The 14,530-nt window shown below is 59.9% G+C and overlaps 1 protein-coding gene and 1 long non-coding RNA gene across 2 annotated transcripts; one reads left to right on the top strand and one right to left on the bottom strand.

Moving 5' to 3' along the window:
• The first annotated feature begins 618 nt into the window (after nucleotides 1-618).
• XYLT2 (xylosyltransferase 2) lies at nucleotides 619-12,772 on the top strand. The gene is made up of 11 exons (XM_090121716.1): nucleotides 619-802; nucleotides 5,820-6,291; nucleotides 7,047-7,222; nucleotides 8,146-8,348; nucleotides 8,751-8,831; nucleotides 9,056-9,272; nucleotides 9,762-9,938; nucleotides 10,808-11,070; nucleotides 11,171-11,366; nucleotides 11,808-12,141; nucleotides 12,434-12,772. The coding sequence occupies exons 1-11, from the start codon at nucleotides 668-670 to the stop codon at nucleotides 12,754-12,756; spliced, it is 2,577 nt and encodes an 858-aa protein (XP_089977842.1). The 5' UTR covers nucleotides 619-667; the 3' UTR covers nucleotides 12,757-12,772.
• LOC149915384 (uncharacterized) lies at nucleotides 9,731-14,439 on the bottom strand. The gene is made up of 3 exons (XR_016459030.1): nucleotides 14,301-14,439; nucleotides 10,993-14,065; nucleotides 9,731-9,853 (listed from the first exon to the last, which is right to left on the bottom strand). It is a non-coding gene; the product is annotated as an uncharacterized LOC149915384 (long non-coding RNA).
• Nucleotides 14,440-14,530: the final 91 nt, after the last annotated feature.

Genomic DNA, 14,530 nt, shown 5'->3' with positions numbered 1-14,530 from the left:
TGGGAAACGGCTCCTCACATCCCCGCGCTCCCCAGGGCGGTCTGCCATGGCTCCGTGCCCCCACAGCCCCGCTGGGAGCCCTGCCGGGCCGCGGCTCGGCCCCCCCGCCCCTTCTCAGCCCATCATTTACTCCCGGGCACCCGCTCGATGCCTTGTTCTCCGAAAACATCTCTCCTTTCTCAATTAACGCAACCGATACTTCGGTGAGTCCATGGGTAACTCCGGGCAGCCGGGCCCCGTTCCGCCGCATCTGGGGGTCGTTCTCACAGGAGGAGCTGCCAACAGCTGCTGCCGGGGGGCAGCGCGCGCCGCGGGGCCACGAGCCGCCCGGGATCTCGGTGCAGACCGGCGGAGACCCGCAGAGCCGCCTCGCGGGGTCTGGAGAGCTCCAGCGGCGCGCCGCCCGCAGCCCCCCGCTCCGGCGGCACCGCGGGGAGACGAAGCGCGGCCCCGCACGCACGCACGAGCGCGCGCCCGGCGTGCCGCACACGCGGACGCGCACGAACGCGCGCAGCGCACGCGCAGAAAGGAACCGCCGCACGCGCGCGCGCGCTCCAGCACGCGCGCCCCTCGCGCTCGCGCGCCGTGCCCGCGCCCTTGGCCCCGCCCACCGCCGGCCGCGCGTGCGCGCCGCAGCCCGCCCCGTGGCGGCGGAGCGGCCGTGACGATGGTGGCGAGCGCCCGGGTGCGGAAGCTGGCCCGGCGGTACCGGCTGGCCGTGGCCACGGCCCTCGCCATCCTCCTGCTGCAGGGACTCGTGCTCTGGAGCTCCGCCGGCCTCGACGAGGAGGGTCCGGCCGAGGTGCGGAGCGGGCGGGCGGAGGACGGGCCGGGCCGGGCCTGGGGCGGGGGGTGGGCCGGGGCCGCGGCTGCCGGGGGCTCGGGGGGCTCCGCTCGGGGCGCGGGGTCGCGTGGGGCCGCCGGGGCTCCGCGCTGGGGGCCGCGGGTCCGCGCGGCGTGGGGAGCGGAGCGGAGGGCGGGGCGCGGGGCTGCGGGCGCGGTAGCCGCGTGAGGCCGCCCGCAGCCCCGGGTTTTCTTGTGCCTCCGCGGCGCCGGGCCGCGCGTTTTGCCCCCCGTCCGCACGGGGCAGCTGGGGCGGGGCCGGCACGTGCGGGCATCGCCTCCACCTCCCGGCGGGACGCTGCGCCTCCGGGCCGCTCGGCGCCTTGTGTTCGTTTGCGGAGAGCCGCTCGCGCTGTGCCCGGGCCTGGCCGGCTGCGGGGCTGAGCGGCGGCGACGGCTCGGATCCTGAGCACGAAGGGAAGGGAAAGAAGGGAAGAGAAGGAGCTCCTCACCTCCGCTCCGTTGCCGCCTCTGGCTGCAGGAGCTGCCCCTGCGGCCGCAGGAGTTTTCGTGGACTAGAAACTTCTGCCCCGAGGGCAGAAAGGAACGGAGCGGCCACTGCGAGGAAGCAGGAGGGAGGGCTGTGGGTTGGCCGCGCAGCCGGCGGTCGATCGCCAGCCCCAGGGCTGGGTGAGCGCAGCAGTGAGTCAGAACCCGGAGCTGCGTGTGGCAAGGAGAGCGGGCACGGAGTTGCCTTGGATTTGAAGATGCTGTGAGTGTGTGAGCTGTGGCTGCCAGGTGTGACTGACAGCCCTGTCCTCTTCCCCTGACCTTGGCTGGAGCACTTCGCTGATCCCGGCTTCCCTTTCTCTCTCTGCACCGGCCTACGCTGCTCCCCTGTCCGCCGCTGTCACTTGGGCAGGCAGCTCCCAGTGCCACTGTCATCAGCTCCGCCTGCCTTTGCTCCTGCCCTGTGCGGCCTCCTTGTTCATCCTGCTTTCCTCGTGCCTCCCCTAGCACCGAGCTGGGCACTGACAGGTTTGGCCATGGGCACCCTCATCTGTACAGGGGACAATTCACCACCACCAGTCTCACAGCTCATAGGATAGGAATGGAGAAGCCTCCCTGGAGAATGCAAGAAGCATCGTGAACTTTACTGACAGCTCAAACCCATCAGCAAGCTGGGAAAAATCCAGTTAACTGTTTTAGGAAGACAACAAAGCTCTTTGCTTCTGTGCTCTCCTGCAGTTTCTGATTTTGGCCAGACCTGGAGGAACCACTGTTCCCTGGGGTATTTCTGGTAGAGATGAAGGCAGGAGAGCTCTCCCTGGAGTACCTGACCTTGCAGGCTTGGATGGATCTGGGAAACTCTAGGATCTAATTGCTTGAGTAAATGGCTCCTTCCCACTAATGGACACTGCTCTAGCCTGGCTCATCCCCACCACAAGCCAACTGTGACACGCAGGAGTGAGCACAAGGGAGCTGCAAGTCTGCCATGCACCATGCAGCATCAGGAGCAAAGCGAGCTCGTCTTCCCCTTCAGAGCAGTGCTGTGCTGATGGTTGCCCTGCATGCCCTGTGCCCACGTTGGCCGCTCTGGCTGCTGTTGCCTGTACCCTTCCTTTGTGGTGTATCAATCTCCATTCGCCCAGGTCGACGCTGAATTTTGTGTTACTGCAGCAGCAATTGGTGTGTTGGGACTTCTTCATCCGGGAAGCCAGATGACCTTGTTCCACCAGGATCAGCCACCCCCATCCCTGTCCAGGCCGACAGCTTGGAGAGAAAGGTCTGGTCTGTGTTTGGTGCTTTGGGACCTGCTGTGTTTGCTCACAACCCGCACCAACAGCACGCCTGCTGCAGGCAGCACCAGCACGGTGGGCACTCAGGTGGGACTCAGGGATGCCCCAACCTGCATGGAGCAGAGCCTCTGACTGTCGCAGCAGCACTGCTGGCTCCTGAGCTGCACGCCGGCAGGTCTGCGGTGCTGCTGGCTCTTTGCACAGCACAGGTTTGAGCACACAGACCGCAAAGCGTCTTTGTGGGCGGAGGTGAGGAGCTGTCACTGGGAGAGGTGTTGCAGCCCATTCACTCTTCGTGCTCTCACCTCCCTCCTGTCCTCCTCGCTGCAGGCAGCAGGCCCCTCTCTGGTGCTGGAGTGTTGCTGTCATCCATGTGCTGCAGCCTCCAGAGAAGCTTCCTACAAAACATCTTTTCTTCCAGCTTTGCTGAGATTTCTTGGGTGTTTTTTTTTTTTTTTCCCCAGCCAGCTTGTTTGTAGGAGCTGTGATTGAGTCCATCTGAATCATGAGTTTAAGGACCTGCTGCTGGCTGAACTAACGGCAGCTGAGCCTCACGTTTCCCCGGTGACTTTGGAACATTTTGGCATTGGTTTTTCCTGATGAGAGCTGGTATCTGACAGGCACCAGGGTCAGTCAAGTCCAGATGGAATGTTGCAGGACAGCAGATGTCATTAACTCTGCTCCTCTCTCTTATCACTGTTTTTTGATGTGTATTTGGGCCCTCTGCAGCATCCAGGACCTGGAGACCCAGATGGATGCATCCTCTGTGTCCTGCAAAAAAGGGAGGAGATGCTTGGGAGGACTTGGCGTCTGTGCTGAGAAGCTCTGGCAATGCAGGGGCTGTGATCTTAAGCTCACCTACTGCTTTCTAAAAGAAGTCCTGGGGAAGCCAGTCCCTGTGCCCTTCCTTTCCCAGCAGTTTGGGCACTATCTACAGGAGCAGGGGAAGCAGAAGGGATGAGATGTGGGAATGGGCCGTGGGGATGCGGCATCCTGGTGCCACTCTGGAGGAAAGGTGCCATGGGGACAATGGCCACAGCACCCTGCATCAGGCACAGCACCTGGTGCTTTTGTCGCCAGGAGGCAGGCAGTGTGAAGTCAGCCCTGCTTCAGGGAGGTGTGGTCTCGGTGCCTGACCACGGCTCCATGGCGCCATGCGGACCTCAATGGAGGCAGTGGGGATGCAGGATGGGGGAAGTGGCCACTGGCAGGTGGCTGGAGTCGTCCATGTGTGCTGGGAGGAGGGACAGGCAGCTGCTGGCTCTGCCAGGAGCTCTGCCAAAGAGTCCTGTGCACGAGCCCTAAATACAGCACAGTAACGTGGCTGAAGCTGTTCTCTGCCTGGCTGGGTGGAGGGATGGCTCTGCTGTGGTGCGGTAATTAGAAGGCATTCAGTTTGCTAGCTGGCAGCTCCAGAAAGGCTGGTGATGTTTCTGAGGAATTCCCTGCTGTGAATAGCAGCTGAGTTCCTTCCAGGGGACACGTGGGGTTCTGTGCGTAGGCGCTGTGCTGGGGTGTGCTGGCAGGGCCACAGGGTCTTCCTGCAGGGCTGGGCTGAGTCTGTGGAAGAGACTCTTTGCTCATCAGACACTTCCTGACGCCCTGCTCGTATGACGTTCAGAGAAAACAGGTCCATAACTCTCCAAACAGATGGGCCTGTGCAGTGCTAATGAGCTGCTCACCGCCTGTCGGGGGCTGGCTGTGACGCCTGGCTGCGTGGCAGTGGGCTCACCTGGTCCCTGCTCACACCAGCCCTGCGGGAGCCAAGCAGCCCTGTGGCCCCTTCCTGCATAGCCAAGGGTTGCAGGCCATGGGGAGACCATTCAGCCCAGCACAGGGAGCTCAGGGACTCTGTGCTGGCTCTGCCTGTTGGCTGCTCACACAGGCTGGCAGGAACAGGCAGGTCTCGCCAGATGCTTTCTAGCCTTTGCACAGCGTGATTTCTCCTGGCTGTGACCTTCCTGGCAGCTACGCCCACAGGGAGGCTTGTGCAGCAAATTAACTTGGTCTCACCATCTCTGTGACCGTCTGTGCATCCTCAGAAGATGCTGCTCCCCCAGAGAAGCTCGCAACAGGTCTCGCTGCCTGCGGTGACAGCTGGTTGGTGCTGTGCTGGTGGCCGTGCCAGCCAAAGCCGTTCCCCAGCCCTGGGCAGCCCTGGCCAGAATAACTCATGGGGCTCATGCATCTGATGGCATCTGTTGTGCCAACCCCTTGGGCAGCTCCGCCCTTGGCCCCGCAGCTGCCTCCCTCTTTGCTACCATCCAAACTTCTGTGTGTCCAGGAACAACTCTTCGCTCTTCCCAAGTCTAACTCATTTCTGCTAATCAGCCAGCCTGGCAGAGGTAATGAAGTGCAATTAACTGTTCCCTCTGCACACACTTGGCTCCATGGGAAGGTTTGTTAGAGGGATTTCTAGAGAAGCTGGCGGTCACTGCATCTGCTCCAGGCGAGTACTGGAAGCCAGGATTTGGGGAAGGGAGCACAACAGGTTCTTCCCTTTCAGTCCCAGTAAGTACAGCTGCCTCTTGTCTGGGACTCCATCCCTTGGATAAGCTGGGCTTCAAAGCCAGCTTGGGCTCACAGTGTGATTGTGACAGTGGGGAGCTGGTCTGTTTGCTAGCTGGCAAAGTCACAGCCACCAGCTAGGGGAGCCCTGTGCCTGCCCTCTCTGCCCACGAAGGACCCTGCAGTGTGGCAGGAAGGCAGAGAGGACCTTGGAGCAATGTCCTGGTTGTGTGTTTTGGGTGCTGCAGCTACAGGGGCTGCAGACCAGTGTCACTTGCTGGAACATAGAGGCTTGGGGGCTGTCTCTGTGAGGGGGCAAAGCACCATGCAGGGAGGTGCTGTGGGGCTGGAGGTGGGGGTTTTGGGTGGGGGAGTGGAATGAAGGCCTCATTTGCTGCTGGAGCACCTGGCATGCTGCAGCACTGAGCTGCTGTAAATGAAGATAGTTATTCTGCTGAGGGCAGGAGAGTCAGATCACTGCTCTGGGCTCCTTCTGCTCAGCCCTGAGGAGACACTGCAGTGAGGGGTACCCACGCCTCCCTTGCTTGCAGTGACACCAGCAGCCAGCGCTGCTGTGCCTCAGTGTGCCTTGAGTATGGCAGAGATGGATGTTGGTTGTTGGGCTCCAGTGGGACACAGACGTTGAGCACTGGGAACGAGGATGCTCTGAGCACATCAACAGCAGGCCTGAGTTAATACTGTGTCCTTTTCTGCATCCACCTGAAACAGGAGCGGCAGAAGAAAGCCAGGCTGCCTGAAAACAGCGATGGCTCCAAGGACTCAGACAGCTCTGCCGGGCGCCGGGGCAGCGCAGGACGGAAGCACGGGCGATGGCGGGGACGGCTGGACAGCCCTGGGGCTCTGGTGTCAAAGGTGGTGAGAGCTGTGACAGCAAGACACAAAGTGGGACGGCGGCTGCCGGCCGCACCGGACTCCTCCAGCAGGAGGAACCTGACGGAGCCGCGCGGGGACGCCCAGCTGGCCGTCTTCCAGCAGGGTGACACAGGCAGCGTGGAGGGGGCTCCGCAGCCCACCGAGAACAGCTTCACCCCCAAGTGTGAGATCACGGGTAAAGATGCCCTCTCGGCGCTGGCCAGGGCCAGCAGCAAGCAGTGCCAACAGGAAATTGCCAACGTGGTGTGTCTGCACCGGGCCGGCAGCCTCATGCCTCAGTCTGTGCCTCGCCACTGCCCGCTCTCCGGTAAGTCCTGCTCACGTGCCCAGGCTGCTTGTGGGCATCTGGAGTGTCCTGGTGAGATGGGTGGGCCACCTCCTTCGTGCAGCTGGACTGTCCCACGGGGCCCAAAGCTGCCTCAACCTGCTGCTGATTCCCAAATTTCCGCTGCCTCTGTAATCCAATCAAAGCTGTGACAGCCTCCTTAAGCTGGGCTGTTCATCCCCAGCAGCAGCAGTTTTAGAGATTGGAGCCAGGTGCGGCTGCATCTTCTGTTTTGAATAGCCAGAGGAGGTGTAGTGGAAATGCTGAGTCAGGGCTTGAGCCAGTGATGGAGCACCTGGTGGGAAGGCAGGGCCAACCCAGGGGAGCTCAGGTGCATGCAGTGTACCTGGTTGACCAGCAGGGATGGAGCCAGGATCCACCCCTTCCCAGCCCTCATTCAAGGGTTGGCGGTGGATGTGAAGGGATCTCTAGAGATCCTTGCCTACCTGAGGCCTTCCCAAGGTAAGCAGCTTCTTTTTTTTATTTCTGTGCCTGCTGCTGTTGTGTTTGAGTAAATTCTCACTTGCACCTGAGATCTTGCTGTTCTGCTGTCATTGCTGCACTTTCCATCGCATTACAGGAGGGCACCCCTCCTTTCCCATCACGTCCCTGTCAGTGTAACACAAGGGACTGCTCGTGCCAAGGTGCCCTGCTGTGCGTGGTAGGGCAGTGGCATGCCCTGTGCTGTCTGGAGCCAAAGCCAGCAGGTGGCTGACAGCCCTCGCTTCCTCATGCAGGGAAGGTCAGCCCTGTGATCCAGTGGGATGAGAGCCGGCTGCAGCAGGTGCCGCCCAGCAATCCTGTGCGCATCGCCTACATGCTGGTGGTGCACGGCAGGGCCATTCGCCAGCTGAAGCGGCTCATCAAGGCTGTGTACCACCAGCAGCACTTCTTCTACATCCACGTCGATAAGGTATGTGAAGGGGGGAGAGAAGAAGGGAGAGATGTGCTAATGATGTCTGGATCCATCACCCAAGCAGTCCTTAGAGGTGAGGGTGCAGACAGGTACTAAATGAAGATGAGGATCTCTGGTATGGGAGGAAGTGACCGGGTGGGGTTTGTCATCACTGTGACTCTCCCACTGTCTCTGCCTCTCCAGAAATAGTAGAATCTGTCACCCTTGCCCAGAGCAGGGTGGTCTCAGCCCTTGGGGCCACAAGCAGCAAACAGTCTGTGCTCATCTTCCTCCCAGTGCCACTTCCTTTCATGTAGGCAGGGGAGAGATTGTACTCCAGCCCAGAAGATGCAGTGCTCACACCCTGCTCCTCTGCTCTGTTATTTCTGTGCGCTGGCAACAGCAAGAAACAGCCCCAAGGCATGGCTAGTGCCAAAACACTCTCCATTCCATAGATCACAAGATCCCAGGGAGATGTCAGTTTGCCTGGTGGAAGGAAAAGGTCAGCTGGATCAGGCAGGCAACTCTATTCTGGCTCCCCACTTTTTGTTTCAGCAATATAAATAAATAAAAGGGGCTGCTGTGCCCTGGGCAGGCAGCAGATCATGGCTGCTGCTGCTCAGAGAGCCCTTCAGAGGTGGGCTGCCCAGCCTGCCAGCAAGGTTGGGGTCCGGGGGCATGGGGGGATGCTGGCAGCAGGTGGGGTCTGGCTGCCCTTTCCAGAGTTTCCAGTCCAACCCCTGAGAGCAGCAGCATGAAGTTTAGCTGTGGTGTGGGCTGGGGCACCACAGAGCTGCAGGGTCTGACTCTTGGTACTGCTCAGGAAGGCAGATAGGGGAGTGGGGAGGGCAGAAGGACATAGACAGAGCAGGGCTGGTGGTGAAGAGGACAGAGCCCTGGGAAGAGGAGTGCTCGCTGACTGTGAGCCTTGTCCCCTGCAGCGCTCCAACTACCTCCATCGAGAGGCAGTGGAGCTGGCCCAGCACTACCCCAACATCCGTGTGACACCCTGGCGCATGGTGACCATCTGGGGAGGTGCCAGCCTGCTGAAGATGTACCTGCGTAGCATGAAGGACCTGCTGGAGCTGACTGAGTGGCCCTGGGACTTCTTCATCAACTTGAGTGCCACTGATTACCCCACGAGGTGAGGACCTTGTTGGATCAGGGAGGACAATGGAAGGGTTCAGGCTGTGTGGTTCCCCAGCAGCCTTGGGAGTAACATTGCTGGGAGGAGTAGGGAGCTCAAGGAAGAAGAGGTTAGAGATAGCACCCACGTGCTGGTGATGATACTTCAGGGCAAGGCTGCTTCCATCTCTGTAGAGGAGCCTCAGAGGCCATGCCTTCCCATTGCCTGGGTGTTGCAGGGGAATGTGCACGTGAACACATGTGAAGACATGGATGTGCACCATCCCTGCACACCTCAACAGGTGCCAGACAGCAGAGGGGCTGTGTCTGCCCAGCAATGGAATAAGGGACTGAGTCAGCACCTACCAGGCAGCTTGAGGGGCTGCTTTATCCCACTAACACTTTCTAATGTACCTGTCAGGACCAACGAGGAGCTGGTGATGTTCCTGTCCAAATACCGAGATAAGAACTTCTTGAAGTCTCACGGCCGAGACAATGCCAGGTAATCCCAGTTAAAGACCAAGGGGAGGAACAGGAAAGTGGGGAGGTGCGAGGGCGAAAAAACAGAACAGTTGTGCAGGGAGTTGTTTTAGCTGTAGCTGCCAGAGCCAAGCAGCCAGCCCTATCACTGGTGTTAATCCACTGGTTTTACACTGCAGGAGATTCGTCTGTGTCCTGGCAAAGCGGGTGACGTCCCTAATGCCTCGTGTTTGTCCCTCTGCCCAGGTTTATCAAGAAGCAGGGTCTGGACCGCCTGTTCCACGAGTGTGACTCCCACATGTGGAGGCTGGGTGAGCGGCACATCCCTGAAGGCATCGTGGTGGACGGCGGCTCCGACTGGTTCTCACTGACACGCAGCTTCGTGCAGTATGTGGTGTATGCAGACGACCAGCTGGTGTCCCAGCTGCGCCAGTTCTACACCTACACACTGCTGCCAGCTGAGGTGGGTGCTGCTGGGCTGCGGGAGGGGAGCTGAGGGCTGCCTTCGCTGTGAGAGCTGCATTCTTTTCTCAGCCTTATTCCTTCTCCCCAAGAAATGAACAAAAGCATGGTGCTGGCTTTGGTGGGACTTTCTTCCCGTTGTTCTGAACAGTGCCCCACTCCATCCTTGCCCCAGGTAGCTGGGAGGGGCATTGCAGGTTCTGCTCTTGCAGCTTTTGTGACTGCTGGTAGGAAAGAGAGAGGAGAGGAGCAGACTTGCCAAGGGTTGTGTTTGTATCCAGCCCTGTGCTTTGGGTCCAGACATTTCTGGGCTGGATAAGGAGTGATGTGTGTGAATGAGCCGATCTGTTATGGGTTGCCCTGTTCTGGGAACTGGGAGCTATCCCAGCTCTTCTGGGCCTCCCTGTTCTTCTGTGAGTGAGGGTAGGGGGCTCTGTTAAGCACCCATCCTCCATCCCCACCGGGTCTCTGTCCCTTCTTTGCCATACAGTCCTTCTTCCACACGGTCCTGGAGAACAGCCACGCCTGCGAGACGCTGGTCGATAACAACCTCCGAGTGACCAACTGGAACCGCAAGCTGGGCTGTAAGTGCCAATATAAACACATAGTCGACTGGTGCGGGTGCTCCCCAAATGACTTCAAACCCCAGGACTTCCTCCGGCTACAGGTGAAAAAGATCCTCCTTTCTCCTCCTGCTCTTTCCCCTACTCCTGTCTCTGTGCCCAGCTCTTCTCTGAGCTCCCCTGCAGATGCAGTGCCAGCTGCTCTGCGCGAGCCTCACCCGACCCAGGAGGAACAGGAGCAGGATTGGCTCTCCAGCCCCTGTGGGGCCCAGCACAGACGTGTCTAAGCACTCTGCTGGCGGGGTTATGCTCACTGCCCTGCCTAGCAGCCGGGCTTCTGCTTGCAATGCTGCTCCTTTTCCCAGACTCTTTCCCATTTCCCTGCTCTTTCTTTGCAGACCTATTACTTGGGGCAAATATCTGTTCTTTAAAATCTGTGAAAACAGGGCTGTCATCTTTGGCAGGACAAAATACTTTGACATCCTGTGCTCTCAGCAAGTTGAGATGTAAACTGAACAGGGGAGGTTTGGGAGATCTCTGTCCCTCAGCAGGATTTTCTAGCAAGGGGCTGCAGTACTACATGGTGCACAGTGCTGATCCTGCAAGCTGTGCCACATGGCCAGAACTCTGCAGGGTCTTTGGAGGGTGGGAGCCCTTCTGAGCATAGCCAGATATAACAGATAAAGGGGTGGATGACAAATGGATGCTTCTGAGCACACAGAGGGGAAGGCAGTGGGAGAGATTGGAACCCATCTGCGTTACCAGTAACCATACTTTTTGCTACCACTGATCCTGCCACAGAGGATCCCACACACAGTCTGTGCTTTGCTGCTCCTTAGCCTGTGCCATCAGATGGGGCAGAATGGGTCCTAGCATGCTTCTTCCCACTGTGCCCCACACCCGGCCGCCCTGCTGAGGTGGGAGGGCGGAGGGGAAGCCACCATTGCTGTTAGAAATGACTGTGTTGTTCCAGCAACTCTCCAGACCCACCTTCTTTGCCCGCAAGTTTGAGTCGACAGTGAATCAGGAGGTGCTGGAGATCCTCGACACCCACCTGTATGGCAGCTACCCCCCCAACACACCTGCCCTAAAGGCCTACTGGGAGAACGTCTACGACCGCGTCGATGGGCTCAGCGGCCTCAGCGACGTCACCCTCACCTTCTACACGGGCTTCTCCAGGCTGGGGCTCCGCAAAGCAGCATCTGTGGTGGCACCAAAGGAGGAGAAGCTCTGCAGGTGGGGCATTGACCATGGCTTGGTCCAGGCTCTGAGGGCGGCTGCACGTTGTGCTGGGAGGATGCTGACGCTCAGTTGTGCAACCTCTGTCTTTCTCCAGATTTGAGCCCCGAGGTTTCCCATCCAGTGTTCACTTGTATTTCTATGACGACCGTTTCCAGGGCTACCTGGTGATGCAGGAAGTGCAGAACTCAGCAACTGGCCGGGCAGAGTCCCTGGAGGTGTGGATGATGCCCCAAGGAGCTCTGAAGCTGGCAGGTCATGGAGGACAGGCAAACCGATTACAGAACCTTGAGGTATGGGAAAAGTTTCCCTCAAAACTCCTGCTTTCCTCTTGAGCTTTTCTACACCATGCTGCTCTTCTTTCTCTCCATGCCTGTACTCTGAGGCAGAAGGACTCAATACCATTGTCATGGCTGAGAATGAACTTCTGTCCAGGAATTTGGCTTTAATTTGGAGCTGAACAGTGGACAAAAGGCTTTGAAGGGATCTTTCGGGGGCAAAGGGGGGAGTTGAGGCAGCTGGTGCCAACATCTCTGGCTGCAGAGGACATTACATGCAGCTGGATTGGCACTGATGTGGAGCAGGCAGACAGGAGAGTAGTGCAGGGTGGGTATGCATTGCTTTGGGCTCCAAAGCTCATTCTCTCTCTGGTTTGAGATGGTGAAGCGTAAATCCTAAATTGATAGCATCTGTTTGCCTGGTGTCCCACTGCCTCATGCCTCTTGTCCCTGCAGGTGGGCACAGAGTGGGATCCCAAGGAAAGGCTCTTCCGCAATTTTGGAGGCTTGATGGGGCCTTTTGACGAGCCAATGGCCATGCAGAAGTGGTCGCGAGGTCCCAACCTGACAGCCACAGTGGTGTGGATCGACCCCACATATGTTATTGCTGCCTCCTACGACATCACGGTGGATGCTGAGACAGAATTCACCCAGTACAAGCCGCCCCTGAACCGGCCTCTGCGCCCCGGCATCTGGACTATCCGCCTGCTCCAGTTCTGGGAACCCCTGGGGGAGAACCAGTTCTTGGTGGTGCCACAGACCTTCAACCGCAGGCAGCCTCTCAGGAAAGGTGAGGATGCTCTGGGATCGGGGCTGAGGTCTCTCTGTGGGCAGTCCGATGTGCTTCCCCCTGGTGTTAGCCTCCAGCCTGCAGCCCACGACACTGCAGGAGCCATCCTCTATCTGTGTGTCAGACGAGGCCAGTAGGCTGATACGGGTCTGCCACATCCATCCTCCAGTTGCCTCCCTGTCCCTTGGGCTGGACTACGGGGGCTGCAAGGGACCGGGATGCTGAGGGTGCTGGGAAGGGGAGCGGAGTGCTGGGATCAGCAGTGCTAACAGCTCTCGTCCCTGTCCTGCAGACGATAGCAGCTGGCTGCACGGCGGGCCCCCCCGCAACGAGTACATGGAGCAGAGCTTCCAGGGCCTGGGGGGGATCCTGAACCTGCCGCACCCCGAGGAGGCAGAGATGGCAGCGGCACAAAAGGCGCAGCTGACGGGGCGGGCGCTGGACGAGTGGGCAGACAGTGCCATCAGCACCTTCTGGTCCGTGGCGGACATCTGCGTCGGCAGCGAATCCTCCTGCTCCTCCCTGGAGATCTGCAGCAAAACCTCCTGGAGCTCACTGTCCCCGGACCCCAAATCAGAACTGGGGCCCATCAAACCTGATGGGCGGCTGAGGTAGCAGGAGCAGCCGGGGGGCGGCGTTGGGAGCGGGGGGCATCCTGCATCACTGCCCACAAGGGGCTCCAGACTGCATCACCCCGCGCAATTCACACCGCAGTTACTTGAGGAAGAGAACAGGGGAAGTGCCGGGCTGAGGGGATCCTCCTGTGGGTTTCTTTTGGAGGAGGGAGAGGTGGTCTTGGCCATCTCCCCCAGGAATGGGCACTTGCTGGCCATGGGGAGCGTGCTGGGGTGCCCATCGCTGTGGGGCACTGACGGGAGCTGCGTGGTTCTCAATCCAGGCCTTGGAGTCCTGGGAAGGGCTGATGGAGGAGGGACGGAAGGCTGATGGGGGTGGGCTCTGCGCCACCTCAGCACCCTGCCCTCTCTGCCCTGCCCAGGCTGGATCTCTGCAGGATCAGCCCCTGTGCTGCGGGTTGCTCCCCTGGAAGGCTGGCAGGGGACTCCAGGGCAGGGCACACAGGGACGCGCAGGGCAGGGCACAGCCTGCCACGTGCATGGAGCTGCTGCTGGCCCAGGGCTTGCATCTCATCCCCTCGACCCCAGCCCTTTAGTCCCTTTAGTTTGTATTTTTATAAATATATATAGAAATATATATGATGCAAAGTGCAATAGAGACGAGACCCCGCGTTGGCCGGGATGTCCTCGTGTCTCCACATCCCCTGAGACTGTAACATACCTTGTTATCTTGGCTGTCCTGGTGCTGCAGGACAGGGTGCTGGGTTGTTTACATTTTTTTAATTATTATTATTGTTTTGCTGTTTACCATTTCCTGCTGGGGGCTGAGGAGGGACCGCATCGTGCTGCCCTCAGGGCAGCTGCCCGACTGTGCCAAACATTTGGAGCTGCCGATGTTTGCTGTGCGATGGCTCAGAGGGCGGTTTGAGCCCGTGGGACGTTGTGGCCTCTGTCTCTGCTCCACCCACAGCTCCGGGGCGGGCGGGATGCTTCTCCTGCCAAAATGCAACGCGACGGCAGCTGCTCTGGGTCACAGCCCGTCGGCCCCGCCTGCTCTTTTCTCCTGGGTCAGCAGAAGCTCTCAGGATCTGCTCTGCTTCCCTGGCTACAAAGCAAAGAAAGGAGATTCGGCCGGCGCCATCCACTCCGTGCTGCTTCTGCTTCCCCCGTCCGAGGCAGCGACGGCGCGTCCCGATCCCAGCCACCCGCCGGCCCGGGCCCCGCCTGTGCCGTTCGTCTCCGAGTCCAGCGCTGCGTGGGGCGGCTGGCTTCGCTTTTCCACCCTGAGGAGCTGCTCCACGTGTGGAACTGCGACTGGAGTTTGTGAGCAGCCCGAGGACGGACGGTGCCTGTGCGAGGACGGGCGAGGGGTGCAGCTGAGGCGAGGGCCGCCCGCTCAGCACCTCCTGAGCCCCGTGCCGCCTTTCCCTCCGCTCCTCCCAAGTTCCCCGGGCTGTACGAGCCGCTCGCTGCTCATCGCTCGCCCTCTTCCCCCGCTCCGCAGCTGCCGGAGCTGTGGACACGCGCCGGGCCGGCACCGTGCGGAACGCCAAAATCCGTGTCGGGAGCGTTATGTAAAGTTACCTTGAATATGCAACATCTCCACAAATATATCTATATCTGTACGGTGCGGTGTGTCGGCTCCGTGCGGGCTGCGGGTGCCCCCCAGGCTCCGTTCTGCGGTACCGCTTCGTCACGGGGCGGCGGGCGATGCTCCCCTCCGCGCTCGGGGTGCGCCGTTAACGGCTCTCCTTCCCGGTGCCCGCACGCGGACCCGCCGCTCCCTCCCCTCCCGGCCGCTCCCTCCGGGGCTC

Source organism: Phasianus colchicus, chromosome 20 (assembly GCF_987193195.1).
Source record: "Phasianus colchicus chromosome 20, bPhaCol1.hap1.1, whole genome shotgun sequence".
Taxonomy (NCBI): Eukaryota; Metazoa; Chordata; class Aves; order Galliformes; family Phasianidae; genus Phasianus; species Phasianus colchicus.
The sequence above is the reverse complement of the archived record's forward strand: the minus strand, read 5'-3'. Positions and strand labels throughout refer to the sequence as shown.

Bases quoted from the DNA above. Each gene is read 5' to 3' on its own strand.
- XYLT2 (XM_090121716.1), top strand. From the start codon at position 668: ATGGTGGCGAGCGCCCGGGTGCGGAAGCTGGCCCGGCGGTACCGGCTG. The intron at 6,292-7,046 runs GTAAGTCCTGCT...TTCCTCATGCAG, and splicing joins TCGCCACTGCCCGCTCTCCG to GGAAGGTCAGCCCTGTGATC. The intron at 9,273-9,761 runs GTGGGTGCTGCT...TTTGCCATACAG, and splicing joins ACACACTGCTGCCAGCTGAG to TCCTTCTTCCACACGGTCCT.